This window comes from Phaenicophaeus curvirostris, chromosome 5, assembly GCF_032191515.1.
Source record: "Phaenicophaeus curvirostris isolate KB17595 chromosome 5, BPBGC_Pcur_1.0, whole genome shotgun sequence".
Classification (NCBI taxonomy): domain Eukaryota; kingdom Metazoa; phylum Chordata; class Aves; order Cuculiformes; family Cuculidae; genus Phaenicophaeus; species Phaenicophaeus curvirostris.
The window spans coordinates 1,331,342-1,347,098 of NC_091396.1; the positions used below are offsets into that span (position 1 = coordinate 1,331,342).

Sequence of the window (15,757 nt, forward strand, 5' to 3'; positions counted from 1 at the left end):
AGTTAATAAACAACTTGACGACCGGTTAACCTGAGCTGACAGCGAACCTGTGGATACAGCTCAGGATTGTCGGGTCAAGCTTTGTGTGTTGTCTTTGGAGGAGGTAAAGCTTCTCTTTATGCAACAGTCAGGGAACAGCTGCCAACCCCACCCCACAAATGAGGGGGTGTTGCATTTGAGGGGTTTAGGAGGGGTTTTATGTTTGTTTTTCCGTTTAAGTTCTATCCCCCCATCCCTTCTTCCTCGTTCTGTAGCCGCTGCTTCAGGGGAAAAAGAAGAGCCTCAGGACTGAGCTCATTTAATGCAGCACTGGCTAATTACAGGGCTTTCTGTTAGGTTTATGATGCACGTGATGACATCTCCTGCTGTATTTCATTAAAGCTGGTTAAATACATCTCTCATTAGTTTTTATAGCTCCACTTCCATCAAGAGCTGGGTTTATACAGGTCTGATTCCGACCAGAGAACTGGTTCCTCTTTCTACATAGACACTATGAGCCTTTTCCTGATAAAGTTGCCTGAATTTAACCTCTTTGCAGAAAAAAAGGCAGCACTGAGGCTACGATGCTTACACACTTGCTCTATCCAGCCTGGGTAATACAAGAAAACCAAGGCAGGGGAACAGCTGAGGGGTAACAGCAACGTGACACTCCCCACTCTCACAGCAAAACATTTCTGCCTAAGTTCTCATCTCAGTCTCCCCTCTTTCAGCTCAAAACCCTTCCCCTCTTCCTATCCCTGCCCTCCCTGATCCAGAGCTCCTCCTCAGCTTTTCAGAAGCCCCTTTCAGCCCTAGAAGCTGATCTAAGGTCTCCCCACAGCCTTCTCTTCATGAGGCTGAACAACCCCAACTCTCTCAGCCTCTCCTACAGCAGGTGCTCCAGCCCTCAGATCATCTCTGTGGCCTCCTCTGGACTTGCTTGAGCAGACCTGTGTCCCTCCTTCGCTGTGCCACATTACTGATGAAAAGCTCAAGTATTTCCATATTCTGCAAAACTGGAGCTGTAGAAGCAGCAAACACAAAACTGCTGTGGGGAAAGGTCTGTGCAGTTGCTGCTGGTCTCACTGAAAATCAGACCTCTCCTCCTCATATTCACTAACAGGCACTAAGCCTCTACCTGCTGGAACTCCTCCAGGCGAGCTGGATGGGTCTCAGCCTGCCACAGCTTGTCTTACACCAAGGTGTGACCTAGCACCTGGCTTCTTAGCAAAGGAATTAGGAGGTATTTTTGGCTGCTAGTGCATTCCTACAGCTGGAAGGGTTCAGGCAGGATTATACTGCACTAAGCCAAGCTACCCGAGTTAGCAGTGACCCCGGCTGGTCAGCCCTCAGAGCAGCTCCATTCTCAACACAGCACAGGAGGATCATAGAATCCTGGAATGGGTTGGGTTGGAAGGGACCTCAAAGCCCATCCAGTCCCACCCCTGCCATGGGCAGGGACACCTCCCACTGGATCAGGGGCTCCAAGCCCCATCCAACCTGGCCTTGAACCCCTCCAGGGATGGGGCAGCCACCCCTGCTCTGGGCAACCTGGGCCAGTTCCTCCTCACCCTCACAACAAAACCTTTCCTCCTAAGATCTCATCTCAGTGTCCCCTCTTTCAGCTCCAAAACCTTCACTTCATCCTGTCCCTGCCCTCCCTGATCCAGAGCCCCTCCCCAGCTTTCCTGGAGACCCTTTCAGCCCTGGAACCTGCTCTAAGGTCTCCCCGCAGCCTTCTCTTCTCCAGGCTCAACAACCCTGACTCTCTCAGTCTCTCCTCGCACAGGAGGTTCTCCAGCCCTCGGATCATCTCCATGGCCTCCTCTGCACTCGCTCCAGCAGCTCCATGTCCTCCCTGTGCTGAGGATCCAGAACTGGACTCGGGGCTCCAGGTGGGTCTCACAGAACAGATCAGAGGGGCAGGATCCCCTCCCTCCCTGCTGCTCCCACAGCTCTGGATGCAGCACAGGACACGGGTGGTTTCCAGGCTCTGAGCACACGTTCCCAGTTCATGTTGAGCTTCTACATTAACTGCCTACTTTTTTTCCTCCCATTTGTCCATAAAATTCCAGCAACCGAGAACCACAATGTGTTTTTGCTGGAGAGAACTATTCCAAACATTTCCAAAAGAACAAAACTCATAACACAAACACAACAAAGGAGAACAGATGACCAGCTAGAAGACCATTTAGAAACAGCTGAACAAATGCTTTAGACAGAAGCCAAATAATGTGGACAGGCAAGGAAGAAAACAAGGGCACATTGTGCTAACAGCGCCACCACAGCCAGCTGCCTTCAAACAACCAGTTCTGCTTTATTCAGAGTTTAGCCGAGCATTTTCCATCCTATTCCAACCACATCCAAGTGTCCCAGACACAGTCAGACAGAAACTTTGTGACCAACACACTCAAAGAAAGCTGACAACATATCTGAAATTGCATTTCAATGAAGTTTTGATATTTGAAACCCAATCCCCCAAATGGTTCAGAGTCCCAGGTCCTCTCTGGGGCCGAGTTAGGAATGATCAGTGTAACATCAGCCTAGAACTCATCTTCAGGTTCAACAACTGCTTTCACAGCACCAACTTTTGACTTTAAAAGACAAGGTTCTACCTCTGTAAACGAAGGGTCCAGAGAGAAGCAGCGAAGAAAGGTGCAGCAACAAGAATGCAGGGGGTTTCATGATCGCTTCTGGCATGTGATGCTCTTCAAAGTTTTCTTATTCACAACCTTCATCCATTTGCTATTTGCAAAACCTGACACGGCCACTTCACTGTCACAGTCACTTCGTATCCAGGACAGAACTTGAGAGATGTTTTACCCAGTAAAAGACAAGGAAACGCTTAGCCTGCTGGCTCTTCATCCATCCCGTTGGTGAAGAGACCAACTCCTTCACTTCCTGCTGAAGGAAACACATCCAAACACAACACGACCTGTTAGTCCACAGCCAGGAAAGGCTCCTAACACACCTTCACCTGAGCAAAAGGAGATTTTGGTGGTTATTTACGTGTGTCCTTCTAGCCAATGAGATGAAAGGCTGTCAGACAGCGAGGCCATTGCCAAAGAAGCTAAATCTGTTCATCCCCAGAAGCCTAGACCACAGCTGACCAAACTCTAAGTTCTCAAAGCACAAAGAACAACACACAAGAGGGTTTTCTTCACAGAAACATCCAGTCTGTACTTTCCTTTACTGCTTCTGAGAGAAAGCCAGGCATTCACCAACCCATTTTACCTTATTTTGTTAATAATCACAAATGCTTTTTACCAAAGGACTCAACCGACTGCAGAACGAGGTCAAACAAAGGCAACACGCGCGTCAGGGATTAAAATAAGCAAAAAAGTTCTTTTGGAGGACACTGAAAGATGCTCACCGCTCTCTGTTTTTATCTCCCATGTTGCCTTACCTGACATTACAAAGAATCAGAAGGTTCTGGACAGCTGGAAGAGTGGAATTCTCATTCTGTCCTGTCACCAGGTGCCTGTCCAGCACGACGTGTACGGCATCCGGAATGCTGGCTGAGAAGGAGAAACAGCAACAAGTGACGTGTTAGTGGACACCACCACAGTTTCTTTATCACATCTCTAACAGTGTTAACACAGAAGAGAAATACTTTGATTAGATCCATTTACTGGGTGCCTGATGTGCTGATTTATAACGCCAACAGGCAAGGACAGCCCCTAATCCTGACCCAACGGCACTGGAAAGTCCTTTTCTGAAGGGTCAGCGGGAATGGTCCCTTAAGTCCATTCCCAACAGATGGGTAAAGTGTCTTTATCAAGAGATTTTCATAGTAAAAACCTCAATGTAGGCAGTTTAAACCTCCCACTGGATCAGGGGCTCCAGGCCCCATCCAACCTGCCCTTGCACACCTCCAGGGATGGAGCAGCCACCACTGCTCTGGGCAACCTGGGCCAGGGCCTCCCCTCATCATGAAGGATTTCTTCCTAATGTCCAATCTAAATCCTCCCCCTTCCAATTTAAAGCCATTCCCCCTTGTCCTGTCACTCCAGGCCCTTGTAAAATGTCTCTCCCCAGCTTTCCTGGAGCCCCTTTCAGTCCTGGAAGCTGCTCTAAGGTCTCCCTGGAGCCTTCTCTTCTCCAGGTCGAACAGTACTTTTGCTTGATGGCAAAAGACAACCAACCAGAGCAACCAAAGCCATTCAGTACAGGGCCTCCAGCTTTAAATGACAAAGTATTTGCTCTTAAAGCTCATGTTTAAAGCTCATGTTTACCATGGGGTTAGAGTACAGCAGACAACCATGGAGACTTCTGTGCTGGGCTGTGCTGCCCTTCCTCTCCAAACAGTGTTTTGTGGCATTTACTCCTCAAACACCCTTAATTTCTAACCCACCAGGGTATTTGTGTGTCTCCACAAGATGAAATACAAGGTCAGAGTACTGTTTAGCTGTGCAAGACTGGCGCACACACATTCATTTCTAAAACACAAAGTGCTGGGCAGCAAGAACGTGACTTACCACTGAACGTAGCTCCTGAATCCTTCACAAAATCCTCCACAATGATGGACAAACTGGCAAAATTCGGCTGCCTGATTAGTTCATAGACGGAGGGCTGGAAAAGATCGAAAGGAAATAAGTCCATCTTGCTTTTTATAAAGCAACACCAACAGACAAATCCACCTGCAATTTCTTTTCTGTTCTCCACACAATTCTCTCAATGTACACAGGGACTGAAACAGAAGTGAAGCATAAAACCAAATGCAGCTTCTACAGATTCATCCAGTGGTTAAAGGGGCACCAGGAAAGCTGGGGAGGAGCTCTGGATCAGGGAGGGCAGGGATGGGATGAGGGGAACAGTTTGGAGCTGAAAGAGGGGAGATGGAGATGAGATCTTAGGGAGAAATGTTCCCTGTGAGGGTGGGGAGGCCCTGGCCCAGGTTGCCCAGAGCAGGGGTGGCTGCCCCATTCCTGGAGGGGTTCAAGGCCAGGTTGGATGGGGCTTGGAGCCCCTGGCCCAGTGGGAGGTGCCCCTGCCCATGGCAGGGGTGGGACTCTGTGGGCTTTGAGGTCCCTTCCAACCCAAACCATTCCAGGATTCTATGATTCACAAAACTGAAAAAAATAATTCTCAGAAGCCCTCAGCTTCAAATCCAAAGAGCTGCAGCAGCCGCTTCCACCATTTTACTGATTCAGTTTAAAGTTTATGGAACAACTGGAAGGCAAACACTCCCCACATGACAGCTGAAGTGATTCAAGCCCTTCACATGCTCAGTGTTGAGCCTCCACATGTGGCAGATAAACTAAGTGAACCAAGCTGGTGGTTAATACTTGTAGGAAGATCTCAGATAAGACCAGAAACACCAGCACCTGAAATGCAACCCCCTGCACAGCAAAAATAAGCCTCCAGGCAGCAAAAATAAGGTGATAGCTCAACCTACCCCTGTCAGGCTGTATCCCTGAAACACCCAGGATTTGTCCTCGTTGGTGGCACAGCACAAAGCTGCAACTCCATGTCCGACCGCACAGATGGGCTCTAGAGAAAAAACAAAGTGCGTTAGAGCAGTTGTGAGCATCTTGAGATAGCAAACACAAACAAGAGATCGTGAGATTCTTCACGTTGCCTTCCTGCAATCAAATCACACTGTTCATGCTCCTAGATTTAAGGTTATTCCAGCACACGCCATCAGAACCGTCCCCCGTTCAAAGAGTCACCAGCTGTCAACTCCAAGCCTCGAGACAGCAACAAAGAGAAAAACACAAATGGTGAAAGACGAGCACACACTTAAGTCTTAATTAACTCCAGACTAAATAATAAGAAGGATATATAACTGTAGGAACCATCCAGGGGAGGCCAGAGAAATGATGTGAGGGCTGAAGCTATGAGGCTGAGAGAGTTGGGGTTGTTCAGCCTGGAGAAGAGAAGGCTGTGGGGACACCTTTGAGCAGCTTCCAGGGATGAAAGGGGCTCCAGGAAAGCTGGGGAGGGGCCTGGAGTGATAGGATAAGGGGGAATGGCTTTAAATTGGAAGGGGAAAGATTTAGATGGGAATTTAGGAAGAAATCCTTCACAATGAGGGTGGGGAGGCCCTGGCCCAAGTTGCCCAGAGAAGTCGTGGCTGCCCCATCCCTGGAGGTGTTCAAGGCCAGGCTGGATGGGGCTTGGAGCCCCTGGTCCAGTGGGAGGTGTCCCTGCCCGTGGCAGGGGTGGGACTGGATGGGCTTTGAGGTCCCTTCCAACCCAGTCCATTCCATGATTCTATTCTATGAATATCCTGGTAGATTCCACACGAGGCTCTGACCCTTGAATCCTACTGAATTCAGAGAGCACCTTTCCTGTATCCCTGTGGGGCAGAGAACCCTCTTCTGGCACCAGCACTGAAAAGCTACCCATGTATATTATACATATTTACATAAAGAGGATACTTTAAAAGAGAAGGTGCCTCTCTCCAAAGCAGCTCCTTCCAGTTCCAAATGCTCTTCAGCTACAGGAACAACCTGAAGTCATTGGAAGGATTGGTTTCACCTGAGCCATACGGCAGCACAACTTTATCTAACAAGTAAAACTATGGTAACGATGGTAAAACCATCTGATTATGTTCACCTACTGCTCTCAGCGCTGAAGTGCTGCAGTATCTTAGCCAGGTACCCGCTGTTTGCGAGGTCAGTCATCGCTCCAGGACAGTTTGGAATCAGCAAGGCGTGGTACCTAGCGCCTAGGAAGGAGGAAAGGATAAACTGATTGGGATACAATCCACGTACCAAAAAGCCTGACCAGAAACCCATTTCAGATTTGACCATCTGAATACCACAATACCACATCAGTCAGTCAAAAACTGTGTAAACTGAACGAACTCAGAAACCAACAGGTCTGTGTGAGCAGAGAAAAAGCTCCTCCCTCCTAAAACACAAGTTTTATGCCTTTTCTGTGTTGTTCTTCCCTAAAGAGCTAGCCCCAAGTAGCAGCTCTTTTCCTGATGGGCTGAAGGAGCTGGAGAACGAGCCTTGTTAGAGGCAGCTGAGAGAACTGGTGCTCGTTAGTCTGAAGAAAAGGAGGCTGAGGGGACCTCATCACCATCTACAACTGCGTGAAAGGAGGTTGTAGTGAGGTGGGTGTTGGTCTCCTCTCCCAAGTAAGAAGTGATAGGATGAGAAAAAAATGGCCTCAAGTTACACCTGAGGAGGTTTAGATTGGGTATCAGGGAACATTTCTTCACAGAAAGGGTTCTCGGGCCCTGGCTGAGGCTGCCCAGGGCAATGGTGGAGTCGCCATCCCTGCAGGGGTTTAAAAGCCGGGCAGATGAAGTGCTCGGGGATCTGGTTTAGTAGCAGACAGGGATGGTTGGACTCAATGATCTCAAAGGTCTTTTCCAACCAAACGATTCTATGACTCTGTGATAAATGGAGAAAAGCCCTCACCATCAATCGACTCCAGCTTGGCAGGGTTGGCATATGGCTTCATACGGAAGTCCTGTATCCAGCGCGCGTTGCTCTCATTCACATCCACAAAATCAATTGGCTTCCCCTGTGGAAAAGGCTGTGGTTAGCATCACACGCAGCCACCCACCACGCTTCTTGAGGCGTAACCGTGTGGCATTTTGAGATACTTCGGCTTTCAAACTCCTCAAGTCTTCCATTTTTCCCCACTGGAGTTGTTCTAACAGTTCTCCCTCCACTCATTGTGGGCAGAGAAATTCAGAACCATACGATCCATGAGTTCACTTTGAGATAAAGAAACCAGGAGTTAAAGAAGTTTCCCTTCACCAACAATAAAACCCCTCTCAGAAAAGTTCAGTGTAATTCCCTCTTGCCAGCTGAGATATCAACTGGTTTCAGACTGAAATCACCATAACAGCCTGTTTTTACTCACCCCAGGAGTGGCAACTTGCAGGTTAAAAGCAGAGCTGCTCAGCGTAAAGCAGTGAAGGAAGGACTGGGCTGACACACCTGAAAGAGAAGCCGATAGCATAAGGAAACGCGTTGCATTTTAATCCCAGCCACAGTCGCTCGGGCACATGAACAGGACTGGGATGCGGGTACCACCTGTGGACAGGGATTTGGACACAAAAGCAGGAGTGGGAGGCAGGTACCTGCACACAAGGATGAGGGTACCACCTGTGCAAAGAGATTTGGACACAAGAGCAGGCGTGGGATGTGAACACACCTGCGCACAGGGGCACGGGCATCACCTGCACACGGGGAGGCAGCACAAGAGCAGGAGTGGGGAGTGGGAACACCTGCACACAGGGACTCGGGCACAGGAGCAGGTGTGGGATGCCGGCCCCCCAACACCAAGAGATGCAGACACACCCCAGCCGTGGTCAACCCCGCACGGAGCCTGCAGGGACATGGACACACGGCTGGGACCACCGGCAGCATCACCTGAGCATCCCCCAAGCATTCTAGCCGTGGGAGCTCGCACCCCAGAATCAGAGAATCACTAGGTTGGAAAAGACCTCCAGGATCATCGAGTCCAACCATTCTTAGCAACCACTAAACTGTGTCCACAAGCACCTCGCCCACACGTCTTTTAAACACCTCCAGGGGTAGTGAATCCATCCCCTCCCTGGGCAGCCTCGGACACTGCCCAATGACCCTTTCCGGGAAATATTTTTTCCTGATGTTCAGCCTGAGCCTCCCCTGGCGGAGCTTGAGGCCATTCCCTCTCGTCCTGTCCCCTGTCCCTTGGGAGAAGAGCCCAGCTCCCTCCTCTCCACAACCTCCTCTCAGGGAGTTGGAGAGAGCAATGAGGTCTCCCCTCAGCCTCCTCTTCTCCAGGCTGAACCCCCCCAGCTCTCTCAGCCGCTCCTCTTCTTCTCCAGCCCCTTCCCCAGCTCCGTTCTCTTCTCTGCACTCGCTCCAGAGCCTCAACATCCTTCTTGTGGGGAGGGGCCCAGCACTGACCCCAGGATTCGAGGAGCGCTCTCCCCAGGGCCGAGGCCAGAGGGAGAAGAACCTCCCTGGCCCTGCTGGCCACGCCGGCTCTGATCCAAGCCAGGAGGCCATGGGCCTTGTGGGCCGCCTGGGCTCGCTGCCGGCTCACGTTCAGCCGCTGCCCGCCAACCCCCCGCCTCAGTCCCTCTCCTCCCCGTCCCTCCCCTCCTCCCCGGCCCCTGTCCCGTCCCCAGAGCCGGGTCTCACCCGCGGTGGCGGCGCTAGCGACCAGCAGCCCCGCGGGCCGGGCCGGGCGCTCCGCCATGGCGGGGGCGGCGCCGTCAGACCCTCCCGCGGCCGCAGCGGCTCCGCCCGCCGCACCGGGGGCTGCGGGAAGGCGGCCGGGAACACCCCCCGCTCGGGGCAGCCGGGGACGGGGCGTCCGCACCCTCTCCCCGTAGAGGTTCTTTGTAATGGTTCGTCTAAATCACACACAGAATCACAGAATCACCAGGTTGGAAGAGACCCATCGGATCATCGAGTCCAACCATCCCCATCAATCACTAACCCATGTCCCTCAGCACCTCGGCCACCCGGCCCTTAAACCCCTCCAGGGAAGGGGACTCAACCCCCTCCCTGGGCAGCCTCGGACAGGGACCAATCACCCTTTCCATGAAGAATTTCTTCCTGCTGTCCAGCCTGACCCTCCCCTGGTGGAGCTTGAGGCCATTCCCTCTCGTCCTGTCCCCTGTCCCTTGGGAGAAGAGCCCAGCTCCCTCCTCTCCACACCCTCCTCTCAGGGAGTTGCAGAGAGCAAGGAGGTCTCCCCTCAGCCTCCTCTTCTCCAGGCTGAACCCCCCCAGCTCTCTCAGCCGCTCCTCTTCTTCTCCAGCCCCTTCCCCAGCTCCGTTCTCTTCTCTGCACTCGCTCCAGAGCCTCAACATCCTTCTGGTGGGGAGGGGCCCAGCACTGACCCCAGGATTCGAGGAGCGCTCTCCCCAGGGCCGAGGCCAGAGGGAGAAGAACCTCCCTGGCCCTGCTGGCCACGCCGGGTCTGATCCAAGCCCAGATGCCCTTGGCCTTCTTGGCCCCCTGGGCCCCTGCTGGCCCACCCAGTCCCCTAAAAGCGGGTCCAGCCTTCTCCGGTGTGTCCTTACTCACAGGAGGATGAAGGATGAAGCAGAAAGGGCTGATGAGCTCCTTTGCTGCACGTTAGCATTTCTCAACCTTCTGAGTTGCACTTTAGATGCAACTATAAGGCATGTTTTGAGGCGCTTTAGATGTCACATGCTCTGTTTCCCAGCAAAATTATCCACATGCCTCCACTTGTGATGAAAACCCCATCAGAAACTGTGATTAAAAGCTTTATGGAATTTCAATTCACCTCAAGTTAACACTGGGTTTAAGGAGTTCCTGTCGCCTGCATTCATCCTTCATTCCAGTTCTTTCAGGAAGAGCAATGTTTACAAAGATGTTTATTTTAAAACATAAAGTTTATTCACTTTTTTTTTTTCATTCAAACTACAGGTTCTTCCAGAAATTGTACAGTTCATCAAACATAAAAGGTGTGTCTGGATGAAATGGTTAAAACCCTCTGCCTGCTATCTTCTTTAGAGCATCTCCCACCTCAGCCATGCGAGGACGTACAGAGGACTCCTAACTCAAAGTCAGATGGGATTCAGTGATTGCCACACAAAGCACGGACCTGCCATGGATCATCCAAATGGAGAAAGATCAGTAGATGTAAAGACAACACGTCCCAAGAAGATTTTGGTTGGGACACCGTCCTGGCAACGTGATAATGGACACGTGTTCACAAGTCATGAGCGCGGTTCCAGGTCCCTGGAGCCAACACCACGGCTCGCTGTTTTCTGATGGTTCTCCTAGATCTTGGTCTGAAATGGCACCCGAGGTCAGAGCCAGTTTTTGACCTGGATGGACACATTCCACCCTCCTTAACAGTTCATTGTGCTGGTTCTCCATATCCTGTGCTTGTTGTGTGATCTCCTCCTCTGTAAGCACACCAAGAGCTCCTATTCCTTCATCGCCTCCAAAGCCCCAAAGAGCTTCAGCTGCGTTTTCACAGCCGGGAGAGTCGCGGCACCAGCTTTTGCACCCACAGCCTCCTCAGGGCCCCCTTCACCTCCGTGTTCCTCAGGCTGTAGATGAGGGGGTTGAGCGCAGGGGTCAGGAGGGCGTAACACACCGAAACCACCTTTGCCTGATCCCGCGAGCCCGCCTTGCGAGGCTGGAAGTAGGTGAGCATAATCGGGGCATAGAAGATGGTGATGGCGATCAGGTGGGAGGTACAGGTGGAGAAACCTTTCAGTCTGCCCCTGCCCGAAGGCATCTGCAGGATGGTGCAGATAATGTAGGCGTAGGAAACCAGGATCATCAGGATAGAGCCCACGTCGGTAAGAACGGCATCAGAAACCTGCAAGATTTCGCTTGTGTGGGCGTTGGAGCAGGAGAGCTGCAGGATGGTGGGCAGCTCGCAGAAGAAGTGGTTGATGTTCCTGCCCTGGCAGAAGGACAGTCGCCCCACCAGGACTATGTGCACCAGGGAGGAGAGGAAGCCCGTGGTGTACACCAGCACCATCAAGCTGTAGCAACGTGCCCTGGACATGGTGGTGGTGTAAAGCAGCGGCTTGCACACAGCCACGTATCGGTCGAAAGCCATCACCCCCAGGAGGGAGCACTCACAGATGACCAGGGCAACGAAAAAATAGATCTGAGCAAAGCAACCCAAAAGAGAGATGTGGCTCCTCCCCAGCAGGAACGTCTCCAGCGCTTTTGGAATGACAGTGGAGGAGAGGCAGAAATCTATGAAAGACAAGTGGGTCAGGAAGAAATACATGGGAGTGTGGAGCTGGGGGTCGGTGTTGATGAGCAGGATCATCACCAGGTTCCCCAGCACCATTAAAACATAGAGGGATAAGGAAATGCTGAAGATGGTGGTTTGTAGTTCTGGGGCATCAGAGAAACCCAAGAGGATGAAGCCGGACAAAACCGTCAGGTTGTCTCCATCCATCGTCTCTGTAGGATGAATTTGCACAGAAATAAAATGAATCAGGGAAATAAATCCCCAGGAGAGAAATCCTGTGGGAACACTGGAGCCTGATACAGAAAGGAAATGCTCTGGAAAGCAGTGTCTGTTGTTTTGCTAAATACAAGGCAGCTCCACTTCTGCCTTTGGCCCAAGCTTGGAGGTCAAAGAAGTGAAGAAGCTCGTTACCCACTCAGGTATGAAAAGAGAACGATTCTGCTGTGTTTATGTACATTGCGCTGAGGGATGCGCTGGGAGACTCCACATGCTGGGTCAAGGGTAAAAGCACAAATAAAGACAATCCAAAACGTGGAAAACAGAGGAGATTGAATTCTCACCACCAATTTCAGGAAATTTTAAGGATTTTTTCTTTTCTTTGTTTTATAGAATCATAGAATAGAGTCATAGAACAGTTTGGGTTGGAAGGGACCTTAAAGATCATCCCGTTCCAACCCTCTGCCATGGGCAGGGACACCTCCCACTAGACCAGGCTGCCCAAGGCCCCACCAACTTGTCCTTGAACCCCTCCAGGGATGGGGCAGCCACCACTGCTCTGGGCAACCTGGTGAAGAAATTCCTCCTAATGCCTCGTCTAAATCTGCCCCTCTCCAGTTTAAAGCCATTGCCCCTCACCCTGTCACTCCAAGCCTTTGTGAACAGTCCCCCCCTAGCTTTCTTGTAGCCCCTTCAGGTACTGGAAGCTGGTTAAAGCTTCAGCTGGGATGTTCCCATCTCACCCACGCAGCCCCTCAGCAGATGAACTGTGTGATGGACAAGCTGTCTGCATCTCAGCTGAAATGGCCCCAGGTCAGTTTTCGATGGGGTCAGGGCTTTGTTATTAAAGAAAACCTCCTAGACCCTGCTAGGCCATTTGGTTTCACACCATGGATGCTCTTGGAGAGCGCGGATGGACTTCCTTCAGGTGTCGCTGCCCCAGCAGATCCTGGCCACAAACCAGCACCCACTGCCCCAGAACAGGCTGAATGAAGAAACCACAGAAGGCTGAAGTGGTTGCAAGAGGGAAGGGTTGCAAGAGTGGTTGAAGGGGTTGCAAGTGGTCCCAGGACCACTCATTTTACTCTACTGACCTCAGATCTCCTTGGTCAACATTGCGTGGGAATGAAGACGTAGTTGTGGCTCCGTCTGGACGAGTTGCACCCTTGAAGAACTTGTTTCTTTCTCTTGACAACACTTTCATCACTGGGGTTTGATGGATTGTGTCCTAGAGGGGCACGTTTCCATCCCATAATGGCAAGCTGTGGTGAGCAGCTCCTACGTGACCTTGCAGCCCTGGAGAGGATAATCATAGCCTGAACAGCTTTGGGGGTAAGAACACGCACTCCGAAGAATACCAAGAGCTGGAGAGATAACCCAGTGCAGTCACAGTGGAAGGAGCGTGTTGTGGGTTGAGGAATAACAGAGGGAGCAGCAAAGCTCTGGGCTGAGTCTTCTTGGAGCACAGGTGCTCCAACGTGTTGTCGAGCACACGAGGGGCAGCACCACAAGGGTCACCACCTGGAAGAGTCAAACCCTTTCTTACCTGCTTGGTTAAGAGGGAAGGCATGGGGAGATGAGGCACCTGCAGCTCCTAGAGAAGCTCATCCGATGGTTGGAAGCCGTGGGAGGAGGGGAGATGCTGGGGAAGCAGATCGCCCAGGATGGCTGGCAGAGGGCTTTTATCCCTCATGAAGCCTTACCTCAGATGTTTGTGCAAGCCGCTCTCCCTCAGGACCCTCCTCCCTCCAATCATTATTTTAACCTGCTCAGCAAGAGCTCCGTTCAGTTGCCAACTCCCTGAGACCTTTCTGGCTGCACCAACCCCTCCAGCCCAGCTCTCCCGCAGGGACCTGCCTGGGCCACCCGAGCCACCCCCTGCTCTTGCTATGATCCTATGAACTTTTTAATAACAAATAACATCTATTTTTCAGTCACTTTTAAACAACATTTACTTTGGATAAACCCTTTCTGCTCGATACATGGTCACCGTCAGGTCTCAGGCTGCAGCAGTCCCATCCCTCCTAGTGCAGCACGGAGCCTTGAATCATAGAATCACCAGGTTGGAAGAGACCCACCGGAGCATCGAGTCCAACCATTCCTATCAAACACTAAACCATGCCCCTCAGCACCTCGTCTTGGTTCAAGGAGAAATGTATTTTGCAGGTATCCTCCTTCCAGATGTATTTAGCCCCCACTTCTTGAAGCCATATCTAACCCTCCTCCCCAGGGAAGGGTAGCCCTCTGCTTTCAGCTGACCAGGAGCCGTGGATGGACAAGGAGGAGAGGACTCTGCCTTTTGCTTTCCTCATGGCGTTCCTCATGTCCCTGTTTCTCAGGCTGTAGATGAGTGGGTTCAGCATGGGGACCGCGACAGAGTAGAGCACGGAGACCACCTTCTCGTGGCCCAAGCTGCGTCTGGAGACGGGACGCAGGTAGGTGAAGAGGGAGCTGCCGTAGTACAAAACGATGGAGACCAAGTGAGAGGCGCAGGTGGAGAAGGCTTTGTGCCGACTGGCAGGGTACGTCCACAAGATGTTAGAGAGGACCGACAAGTAGGAGGCTAAGATGATGACCAGGGTGCTTAGGACATTGAACCCTACCAGGGTGGAAACCGTCACCTCGCTAACACGAGTGTCTGAGCAGGAGAGGGCCAGCAGCGGTGGCCCATCGCAGAAGAAATGATTGATCTTCTTGGACTGGCAGAACGGGAGACGAAATATGGAAACGGCGTATACAGTGGCGCTGATCCCACCGACTAAGTAGGCTCCAGCCAACATCCCAAGGCAAAGCTGCTGGGACATGACCACAGGGTAGAGCAGGGGCTTACAAATGGCCATGTAGCGATCGTAAGCCATGGCAGCCAGCACGTAGCACTCGCTGGTGGCACAAGTCGCGAAGGAGAAGAGCTGGGTGGCACAGCTAACGAAGGAAATGACCTTCCTCTCCACTAAAAAGCTCTGCAAGGTTTGAGGGATGATGGTGGAGGAGTAGCAGATGTCCAGGAGAGACAAGTGGCTTAGGAAGAAATACATGGGGGTGCGCAGGCACAAATCCGTTCTGATTAATAGAATTACTCCCAGGTTTCCTATGAGGGTGACCACATAGATGGCAAGGAATAAGACAAAGCAAGTCACCTGCAGGTCTTTTTGGTTTGTGAAGCCCAGGAGAATAAACTCTGATGCAAATGTGTGATTATCTTCAACCATACTGAAGATCTGAGCAGCTCAGCTGCTTCGAGTCTCTCAAATGGAAATGTTTGACAGGTCCAAATCTGTCAGTTAGGTCAAGGATGTTAATTTTTGTCTATCAAACAGTTACACTGCTTTAAGTCAATATAAAGTAAGTTCTCTTTGAGAGGGGAAAAACCCCTTGCATGGCTTTCTCACAGTTCCTCTCAACCCTTTACACATGGATGTCTGTGATTTTCACAATAACTGCTGGGAAAATGAAATTATTTCTCATCTTTTCATTGCTCTCAGGCCAGCAGGAGTATATAAGGAATAAACCTCTGTTCCCCCTGTCCCAGGAAGAGTTCTTCTAGGTGAAAGCACCAGAATATGTGACTTTCCTTGGTGCAGTTTTCCCTCGTGTAGGATGGTGCAGTGATAAGAGCCAGGATTTGTCCCCCCTCCTTTTGCTACAGATGTGATGCCGAACTTAGAGATAAAATATGAATTCAGGCTCGCTCTCTCTGCTCACCCGAGAGAAATCAGCAGCTCCTAACCCCACACTCTGACAGACAGAATAAATAAACATTGATTTTTCCTGGATCACATTAATCATCGCCTGACAACGGTTACACCAGAGAGCAAAGCAAGAGTGGATGCTGCCTGGTATCTGACAAACGCTTCCAGGCTTGGAAGTCATAATTATTTGCTGAAGGGCTGAGGTTCACCCCCAGACG

The 15,757-nt window shown here is 51.2% G+C and overlaps 4 protein-coding genes across 5 annotated transcripts in view; 1 reads left to right on the plus strand and 3 right to left on the minus strand.

The window, feature by feature from the left end:
- Positions 1-2,276: 2,276 nt before the first annotated feature.
- On the minus strand, positions 2,277-9,159 carry GATD1 (glutamine amidotransferase class 1 domain containing 1). 2 transcript variants are annotated; one of them, XM_069857302.1, is made up of 8 exons: positions 9,078-9,159; positions 7,807-7,883; positions 7,356-7,461; positions 6,545-6,652; positions 5,378-5,472; positions 4,458-4,551; positions 3,386-3,497; positions 2,277-2,880 (listed from the first exon to the last, which is right to left on the minus strand). In XM_069857302.1, exons 1-8 carry the CDS (start codon positions 9,133-9,135, stop codon positions 2,874-2,876), a joined length of 657 nt encoding a protein of 218 aa, XP_069713403.1. In that variant the 5' UTR covers positions 9,136-9,159; the 3' UTR covers positions 2,277-2,873. The 2 variants fall into 2 exon arrangements, with proteins under 2 accessions (XP_069713403.1, XP_069713402.1); XM_069857301.1 differs by having other exon boundaries at positions 2,277-2,883.
- Positions 9,114-15,757, plus strand: part of RAB15 (RAB15, member RAS oncogene family) — an 85,412-nt gene continuing 78,768 nt past the window's right edge. Inside the window, exon 1 of the mRNA XM_069857304.1 lies at positions 9,114-9,121. The gene's annotated coding sequence lies outside the window, so the exon portion shown is untranslated. The remainder of the gene's footprint in view (positions 9,122-15,757) is intronic.
- LOC138720621 (olfactory receptor 8I2-like) lies at positions 10,659-11,977 on the minus strand. Its single transcript, XM_069856969.1, has one exon. The coding sequence runs from the start codon at positions 11,839-11,841 to the stop codon at positions 10,891-10,893; it is 951 nt and encodes a 316-aa protein (XP_069713070.1). The 5' UTR covers positions 11,842-11,977; the 3' UTR covers positions 10,659-10,890.
- Positions 14,064-15,059, minus strand: LOC138720725 (olfactory receptor 5AR1-like). Its single transcript, XM_069857073.1, has one exon. It carries the CDS (start codon positions 15,057-15,059, stop codon positions 14,064-14,066), a length of 996 nt encoding a protein of 331 aa, XP_069713174.1.